General features: G+C 35.3%; 1 protein-coding gene across 3 annotated transcripts; it reads right to left on the bottom strand.

Moving 5' to 3' along the window:
• Window positions 1–242: 242 nt before the first annotated feature.
• Window positions 243–7,550, bottom strand: LOC127253770 (cyclin-H1-1). 3 transcript variants are annotated; one of them, XM_051278533.1, is made up of 14 exons: window positions 7,116–7,550; window positions 4,029–4,100; window positions 3,879–3,929; window positions 2,947–3,025; window positions 2,733–2,851; window positions 2,585–2,658; window positions 2,266–2,386; window positions 2,122–2,190; window positions 1,931–1,972; window positions 1,302–1,379; window positions 1,096–1,154; window positions 913–997; window positions 637–725; window positions 243–552 (listed from the first exon to the last, which is right to left on the bottom strand). In XM_051278533.1, the coding sequence occupies exons 2-14, from the start codon at window positions 4,086–4,088 to the stop codon at window positions 489–491; spliced, it is 990 nt and encodes a 329-aa protein (XP_051134490.1). In that variant the 5' UTR covers window positions 4,089–4,100; window positions 7,116–7,550; the 3' UTR covers window positions 243–488. The 3 variants fall into 3 exon arrangements, with proteins under 3 accessions (XP_051134490.1, XP_051134492.1, XP_051134493.1); XM_051278535.1 differs by having other exon boundaries at window positions 2,733–2,848; XM_051278536.1 differs by lacking the exon at window positions 7,116–7,550 and having other exon boundaries at window positions 2,947–3,116; window positions 4,029–4,099.
• Window positions 7,551–9,619: the final 2,069 nt, after the last annotated feature.

Raw genomic sequence — 9,619 nt, 5'->3', positions numbered from 1 at the left:
CAAATATCCAAAATAAAAAACACACAATCACACATAATGAATTTGAAATTTCTATTATTAAATACTGAAAATGTAAAAATACTATTAAAATAACTATATATATATATTTTTAAATATTTTATAAACAAGCAGTAAATTCTCTTAAAAAAAAAAAAAACCAGTACATACTGAAAATGTTATTAAAAAATATAAATAAAAAATAAATAAATAAAAGAAGAAAACCAATATTAAGCAGATAGATGTGAAAATTGTAGCATGGGCCCAGCTTATGCTCGAGCGTATATACTTTTGAATGCATCATCATCTAACATGACATGACTTGCAGTATTTTGTGTATACTTAAACAACTATGAGCTTCAACAGCCCTCATCAATGGCTTGAACCTAACCTAGACAAACCAGGACCTCAACTCAACTCAAGTAAGCATAAGTTATACCAGTTAGCGCTGCCATACTTCTTCTTCTTCTTCATGTCTAGATAATCAACCATCAACACATGTCTTGCATTTCACCTGCTGACCCATCCTTCGATCTGTGCTTTCGCTTTTTACTCCTGCAGCACACCCACACACAGCTGTTGACAAAACATAATATACACCTAAAACATACAGAAACAAAACATATATAAAGTACGTACTTGTCGTGTGAAGTTGGATCCAAACACGATTTAAGCTTCCTATCAATATGCTTCACGTCTTTCGAAGTAGGCGTCTCAAGCTTATTTATCTGTTCATCATTTCACAATCAACAAGGCAGACAGTGCATGTAAATATATAGAGCATAGCACAGTACTGTGTCCTATCAAATATTTGCTGACAGGGTCGAATCAACACCATTCTAACTTGACTGGAAACCAAAGCATTAAATTAATTATTAGTTAATAACTCAAATATTAGATAGAGATAAACCATACCAGCACATCAATTGCATTCAAGGCAACACTCAGTTCCGAGCTGCCATGACCAGAATGTTGTGTGGACAGCATGTTTTTAAGGTATCTGCACACGGACGGTCCAATTCAAATTTATTTACAAGAATATTAAATATATATGTATGTATGTTCATCGTTTTAGGGGTGTTTTGGTGGCTATTGGACCTGTCGAAGTCAATAGCTTTGTGAAGCTGGCATGATCTGCGTAAAGCTGCCAATGCCAACTGCACAAGTAACAGATAAATCAAACGCATCAATCCAGAAAGGATTATCAATATACAAGGTTGATTTAGTTGGTAAATGTATCAAAACAATATTGTAACATGTAAAATAGATTACATATGTAACGCAACCTCAACTTCGGATAGTACCTGCCCAGGGGGAAATAGTAGGGGAGCATCTGTTCGCATAATTTTATCAACTTCAGCTTTTGCAGATTCCTGTAAATTCTGCCTCAAAACGGAACATATTTAAAGAGAGGAAATGATTAGATACCCAAACAGCTTAAGACCATAGAAGAGGAGCCTTCATCCTTGACTACGTGGATTAGGATCACAATCATCACCGATGTATGTTAAATAAATAATTAAAAATCAATGTCTCTATTGTCATAATCTAACTAATTGCCACCATTGCAAATGCTAACCATATTTGGAGCCAAATTCTACACTGGTAAATAACAGGATTGATTTTTAATAGTATTCATTCACAAGTTACAAATATAAAGGTAATAAGGATTTATTCTTTTGAATTACGGCAGTAGACTTCATTTTCATTTACAAAAGGATATTAGGGACACAAAAAATACCAGAACAATGGCATAAAATTAAAATAAAATAATAAATGAACTAAATCATGCAATGGGGGACCAATAAGAGAATACTTGATACTTATGCAATTGATTTAGTTTCCTGGATATAATTTAAATACCAGAAGCTAATAATTCAGGAAGGAGCAAATAAATATGTATAAACAGCACAAAGAAGAGATGAATTAGTACCTTTATTATTTCAGACTGCCCCATTTTTCCATCATAGAATTCCTGAAAGGTGAAGAAAAACAACACATGTAATGAAGACTGTATGTAGTGAAAATGGCACCAACTGACAGAAGTAAACTGCAACTTAGGAAATAATAGCAGGAACAAGAACAATTAATAATTAGCCGCAAACAGGTAAGTTAGAAAACAACCTCCACATCAATTGTAAAGCCTTCAAGTGCCCGATATGGTGCATACACAATAAGGTCAAATCCAAGAGACTGAAATAACAGAAATAATATTGTAGTACTTAAAAAGTGTCAGATAGGGACAAAAATTATGCACTATACTCACACCTGAAGAACTAGCATTTCATTATTGAGGATCATCGAATGATCCTGCTCAATTCCTTTTCCAAGCTCCTCTGCTGAGACATGGTTTTCCTCTGCCTTACAAGCAGCATATATGCATGTTAACCTGCAAGGGGAATAAGTTTGAGTTGTGGCCGTGAGTAATGAAAGTTCCTATGTTAAGCATTTCTCATCATATGCTGCAAGTCAGAACCATCAAAGACGAAATTGGCCGCCAGCATATATCAAGCTTTCTATTCTTCAATTTCTTTTATTGATTTTCAAAACAATTATCCAATAAAGAAGAAGCAAGAAGAAGCCATACATGATATTCTTTGGATGATGTTCCATCACAGACCATTGCAAATAAAACCTTTTAAAGTATATAAGAGCAGTTGCCTGCAGAACAATAAAAAAAGGATAAGTCAGTCATCTGGAAAAGCTGTTTACAATTATTGACCAAATTTTACAACCTGAATCTTGCGTGGGAACTTGAAGGCATCACAAACATCCTGAATCTTGAACTCATAGAAAGCCCGCAAAAGTTGCTCCTCTTCAGTCTTGAGTGCTTTGGGGCGTGAATGCTTATCTGCTAAAACACGAGCAAAGCATAATAAAATGACTATATTCCCTTGCACCATACATCAAGAAATATTGACATGTATACTATAAAGAGGAAGAGCTTACCTACATCTTTCATGTCATTTTGCGGTTCAATATAAGTGAAGGAACCATCTATATCTACTTCCATCCTTGTTGCTCCATACTTTCACAAAATGGTACAGTTTCAACATCATTTGTAATTCACATTGATGCCGAAAATAGTATAAAAACCATCAGTATCACAGTAATGTCAGCTGAAATTAACTCAAATTGGTCAGCAGGTAACTAAGCAGATTTGCATAAGAGAAAAAATTTAATATAGGCATGTCCCAATCCTGTGAACTTGTTTCCAGATCACTAAGACTCTTCATTCTGATCATTTCAATACCATCAATAAGTGCATTAAAAAGGTATTTGTACACAACCAATCTAGTGTTGCCAAGGAACTTATAGTGCAATGTTAGGTTATGTGGCAATTCAATTTCAAGAGGCCATAATCAAGACTGGTATATGCATGTGTAGGTAGTGCATTTAAAGTGACAGGAATATTATTACGGTTTTTCCATTTAACCTCGTAAGTAAGGAAACAACCCATCATAACTAGGAATTCGAAATGACAATGGACAGAATTTGGCGGTTAATTGGTTAATCAGCTAGAAAAGTGAAAACACACACAAATAAAATCTTCGAAGGAGCTAGGATTGAGTATTTAGGCGAAAATAACTATTTCTGAAGGGCAATGCAAAGTGCAGGGATATCCCTACAGTTTCCCAGTAGGGGACGACCATATTTGTTCAAACTATCACTCAAATAGGATTTTATCAGCATTCGTTACAACCATGTACCACAGTAAATCTCTATGTTCTAAAATTTAATATAGATATTTGACCAACACAAGAACTCAGATTTGCGGAACAAATTAATACACTTATTTCCCAACGATAAAGCAAACTCCAAGATCTAGCATTGATTGAATCAACCAGAATATTCGTGAGCCACAAGACCATAAACCTTACCCTCTCAAGTGCTTGCTTGGCTCTTTTATTAGCTTCCTTATATTTCTCTTTCTGCAAATTACCACAAGATATCAAGATCCATCAAGGTTAGAGAGACAACGAGCATGAAAACCAAAATTTGGAAATGCTTTTGTACAAAAGAATCATTACAAGATCATGAGGAGTAAATATCCACTTTGCTTTATGAGTTGATGTTGTGAAATCCGCCATTGCTATCTGTCACTGATTCACGAATAAAAAAGTAATTTAGTCTTCTTTGAAAAATAATAAAAATAATTGATTCACATATGAAGATCCAGTAGGGAACAAAGATTATGCATATCCAAAATATATCAGCGCGTCCTCTTTTATTCTATAAAAAGTTTCAAGTTCCGTATGAACTTGAGCATATCTATGTGGAAACAAAGAGTACCACAACAGCCAAAGATAAATAGACAAGAAAATTATAAAACAACACTACAAGATTTACATGAAATTCAAAAGAGGAAAGAACGGCACTATGGATTAACAGATTCACCATGAATCTGCAATTTTAAACATTTTGACTCACAAGCAAACATCCCAATTTTTTACCCAGGAAAATCTTCTGGAAAATGGCAAAAACAATTTTTATCTGGAACTATTGAACAGCCATTGAGGACTCCGTCATGTTTTAGTCCCAGAGTTATGGTACAGGAACTCTAAGTCAACGCCACTTATAGTGGCATTGCTATGCTGGGATGTCATCTAGCGCTTCTGTTGGCATTTTGCAGTATTTAAACAGCTTTCAGTAGACGGCACTGAGCCAGTGACACACTCCCTCATTCACTTTAAGTTTATTTTACCACTTACACTACTCATTCATCACCAAATTCTGGTAAAACTAAAAATTTGAAAACAATCATTATACCTTCAACCTACTATGCAGAAATGCCAGATCAGGCTGGTCACGCGAGCTATAACCCACAACCCACCAATCGGTAGGTTTGAGTGGGCGGGCTAAAATTTAGTTGGTACAAACAAACCACGGGAGGTAGCAGGCCAACCCACATAATTTTTAGTCGTATAAAAAGTAATATTGAAATTTTAATTTTCAGACAACCAATATTTCAATATAAACATAACACTCCCTCCGTCCCATACTTTCTACCAACTATCAATATTCTCTAAATCTCTTACCCAAAACAAATCCGCCTATTCTTTCGGGACGATGGGAGTATATATTAATTAATCAACATTTAAGTGCACAACAATATTTTCAAATTAAAGTTAAGTAATCATATTATTGTCAAAAACTCTCCCTTTCCTTTCCAATCATTTTTCACTAAAATCCAAAACATGTGTGTTCTTTTGAACTTTGGTTTCATATTTTTTTACTATGCAACTGTAGCAGTTCCCAATAAAAATTCACTATTTCATGTCACAAAACATGACATCCAAACCACTATTTAAAACCAAAAACTAAAACTCCAAAAATACCACTATATCCTTCACGATTTTAGTCCTTGTGCAATATTAATCATCATCTATGCATAAAATATAAATGTAAATAAGAGCAATAAATAAAAACCATCACACAAGAATTTTATTGAAAACAAAAAACTCCAAACATCATAATGTTGTAGACTTCTTTTTGTTGTCATTTGAGATAGTCCTAGAACTTTTTACTTGATCTTCCATGTCTATATTAATAGTTTGATTCAAATCATTAGTTTAATTTTTGTATCTTTTATGGATTAGTGGGTTATCTATTTCTTTAGTTGGAATTGGTTTGCTTATTGGATTTGCTCTAATTTTATACATTTTGTCTGAATGAAGCCATCTTTGAGACTTTGTCTAGGAAATAATCATAGTTGACAATCACGGATAGCTGTGTGTAGCGGTCAACATCTAAAATGCTATAGCGGATTAACGGATAGCGGTATGACCGCTATATAAATATTTAAGAATATATAAAAAATTATCATATATACAAAATTACAATAAAAATACATAGAAAAATCTATAAATCAATCTTATAATTATCATTCAAACCAATAAAATGTCAAAAAAAATATATATATGATTATAACTGTTAGATAGTTATATAAGCAAAAACAATTAAATCACTATAGTGTGATAGATATACATATCAAAGCTAATCAGATTCAAAATCTGATAAAAGAATTTTCTTCCACATTTTTGCCATTCATTCTCATCAATTTGTTCCACATTTTTGCCATTCATTCTCATCAATTTGTTCTATTATATGTTTGCCACCTTACATAATATCATTTCGCTTTTTATAGCTAGAAGTACCTATAGCTTTCTTTTATTGATGTTTGCATCCTAGTGTAAAATACAGGCCTGTTAGCTCCAATAGCATCAACAACTCCCCTAGTCAAATTATCATTGTCAAAGACTAACTCATCCTCATGCAATTGTCAACTTCTTTAATTAACCACTCATTGGAATCATCAATATCGTTCAAAACAATAGGACCAATCACATCATTGTTATTATAACGGTCTAACAAGTTTTGGTTATATTTGATATAAATCAAATCTTGCAACTTTTGGCTTTTTAGTTTGTTTCTTTTCTTGGAATGAATTTAAAATTTTAGTTAAGATTTAAGATCAATTTTAATTTCTTTTTGCCAATATTATAATGAAAAAAGTACATTTTATAAGTTAAAGTTAAATTTCAATTATTTATGTGTTAAAAAATAACCCAATGAGCTATAACAACGGTGTAGCGTAGTGTAGCGGAGTGCCGCTGCATCCCACCACGCCGCTATTGTGTAAACGCGGAACTGTGGAGCGACCGTAGCGGAAGAGTGCCTCTCCTCTATGCTATCGCTATATAGCGGCACTATAGCACGGTATTGACAATTATGGAAATAATATAACTTGTAATTATTTGAATCAAAATATTAATATACACGTGGAAGATAAGTAAAAAGTTCTAGGACTACCGCAAATGACAACAAAATGAAGTCCAGTAAACATTATGATGTTTGGATAAATCTATGAGCAGCACCCTCACCTGCCCGAGTTCAATTTGCAATTCGAGAACATCAATAGTGCTAATCCAAATCAAAATATCTCAAAATTGAAGGAGAATCAAACAAATCAAACTACTAACAATCCACGATCAACTAGTAATCAAAGAGTCACAGCACCAAAAAGAAAACCAAAACACAATTCCAGAATATCAATAGCTCAACAAATTATCCCAAAGATTGAAAGTATTAGAATCGAGGGATGAGAGAATTATTACCCAATGGAAGGGTGATGGGCTGGTGTGAGGATCGGCGGCTGGAGCTGGCGTCGTCGGCGAGGTTGTTTTACGTCGAAGTCGGCTGTCGGCGATTTAATCGGCAGAGCGACGGACGGACGGCGGTTAAAAGAGGAACACTGGACGGCTGAGGGGGAGGGGGGCTCGACGCCGTAGGTCGCAGGGGAGGAGAGGCGGCGGATCGCGGCGTCGATTCGGGCTGTGGTTGTCGGAGGCGCGCGTCGACTGGGAGATGGTGGTGGTACGCGGCGGCTTCTGGGTCTCCGGACGAAGGACGACGCCGGCGGCTTATAGTTAGACGACGGAGTGTCGCGGTGGCTGTGGTGGCTGTCGAATCGAAGGTGGAGGAGGCTGGTGGTCGCGGGTGAAGAGAGAAAAGGGCCGTGCGGGTTGGATTTGGGTTTAATGGGTAGGGTAGTGTTTAATTTGGGTTAATAGTGATATAGAGTATATATCAAAATTTATTACTTCTATCAAGAATTAATTACCTTAAAAAATTAAATACTATGCAAAAAAATTTTATATTTCAAAATTTTAAATTATATTTCAAAATTTTTATAAATGAATAAAATGATAATTTTTTTATCACTTAACTTTACTTAACTGTTTGTTCATATATATATATACTAGTACTCGTAAAAGCGTGTTAAGCCACACCAATTGTTTGTTTGTATGATTTTTTTAAAGGAAGTAGTTGTTATATCGGTATACTTTTATTTTATATATATATTTTTTTGAAAAAATTTTCGGTTGTACAGTTTTTTAAAATATATCTTTATATAGTTTGTTATATTTGTTTCTCGCATCTTTTATCCCACCCGAGTACCTACCTGACTGTTATTCTCTATTGGTTGAACCGAGCCCGTCCAACGCCCCTCCAAAGTCCAACACCCCGAACCAATTGTGGTCTCTTTCTGCATTTTGTTTGTAATTCCAATCCTTCAGCCACGTGGGCTGTGGTGGCCCTCCAGCTGTTGGGGAAACTTATTCTCGTTCCACCCCTTGCCTTAGGCTCACCACCTCGTGTGCCCGTTCTTAAGAAGAGGCGGACTTTTCCTGTCGAAGGCCCTAGTGTCTCTTGTTCCTAGAGTCTCTTGTCCGAACTTATGAGCAACAAGCCAATCCACTAGCCGACCTACCAGCACACTGACCTGCCGACCTACCAGCGGAATGACCGACCACCCGACCCATGACCTGACCGACCAGCGGACCGGCCAGCCGACCCACCACCCGACTGAACGGCCTATCCTCTTATTCTCTTTCGTAAATTTTTTTTTTTATTGGTTCATATTCATATAATTTAAATAGTTTTTTTTATTTTTAAGTTTCTATTATATCAATATATATATAATTATTTACATAATTTTTTTTTTAATAAAATCCCCCTCCAAAAAAATCAAGAAACGAATAATATAATAATTAATATTTAAGAACAATATAATTGATTTGTTAACTGTTTAAATTTAAAATTATTTCGTGTGTTTGTTATGAATATAACATTAACATTTTATCCTTGATAGTATATTATATTTGGAGGAATAGGTTGGATCATCGTCCTGGTGACCGACTGTATGTCTTTCCTCATTTATTCCGATGAAGTTGCCCATTTTTTGGTTTTTTTTGGGAGGGTCCCTGTTTATGCTCCTTCCATCCGACAAAATATGTCCGAGGAAATTTATTTTTTCACGTTCTTCTTCATAATGTTAAATGTTATTTTACACGGTCTTTTAAATTTACTTTGAAATTTTTTTGCGAACTCTTCAAAATATGAATATATAAAAAAATATTTACAAAGTTTTTTCAACATTTACAAAAGAAGGTTCCGGAAGGCAGTAAGTGAATTTCGCCGTTGTTGTGCTGACCGGGCCCTCCTCTGCAGTTGGAATGTCAGCTGGTGTTTCTATAGAAGGCTTGAGAAATCGAGTAGAGGCTTAATTGAGGTCTTCCCCTTTTTTGTCAAAGGCCCATAAACGGTCGGCTGACAGGCAGGGCGTCTGTTTATATGGTCGGGCAAGAAGCAGAGGCATCTACTCTTCACAAAGTTAGAATAAAGTAGGTTTAACCGGAATAACATTTGGACGGGTGGAAGATGTGGAGGATGTAGAGGAGACCCACATTACGGCCTCCTTCCCCTCTCCACTGTTCACCGGTGTTTCCGTTGGTACTGTTTTTGCCGAAATTGTATATGAGAAAGACGCAACTTCGGTGACCTGTATATATATGATAAAGGCAAATACGCACAAATATTTTGTAATAGGCTTGTTAAAATATATTAATATAAGTATTCCGGGAAAGGATGTTGACGAGATAAAGTTTTTAACAATCATACACAGACGGAAATAGGTCATGAATGGCCTGTAGAAATGAGTGGCAACCAAACCAAAGCAGTTTCCTCTATTGAGGTTGCTTAAAGACGGAATTAACTTAGTAATTACAGACCAAAGCCATTTTCATAGTGAATAATTGTGGCGGCTAAATGTTCACTT

The sequence above is a fragment of the Andrographis paniculata genome, unplaced genomic scaffold, assembly GCF_009805555.1.
Source record: "Andrographis paniculata isolate CXL003 unplaced genomic scaffold, ASM980555v1 Contig51END, whole genome shotgun sequence".
Classification (NCBI taxonomy): domain Eukaryota; kingdom Viridiplantae; phylum Streptophyta; class Magnoliopsida; order Lamiales; family Acanthaceae; genus Andrographis; species Andrographis paniculata.
Note: the sequence above shows the minus strand (reverse complement) of the source record. Positions and strands in the feature narration are given on the sequence as shown.

Bases quoted from the DNA above. Each gene is read 5' to 3' on its own strand.
- LOC127253770 (XM_051278533.1), bottom strand. From the start codon at position 4,088: ATGGCGGATTTCACAACATCAACTCATAAAGCAAAGTGGATATTTACT. The intron at 2,852-2,946 runs GTAAGCTCTTCC...CTCGTGTTTTAG, and splicing joins AAATGACATGAAAGATGTAG to CAGATAAGCATTCACGCCCC. The intron at 2,659-2,732 runs GTTGTAAAATTT...ATTGTTCTGCAG, and splicing joins AGTTCCCACGCAAGATTCAG to GCAACTGCTCTTATATACTT.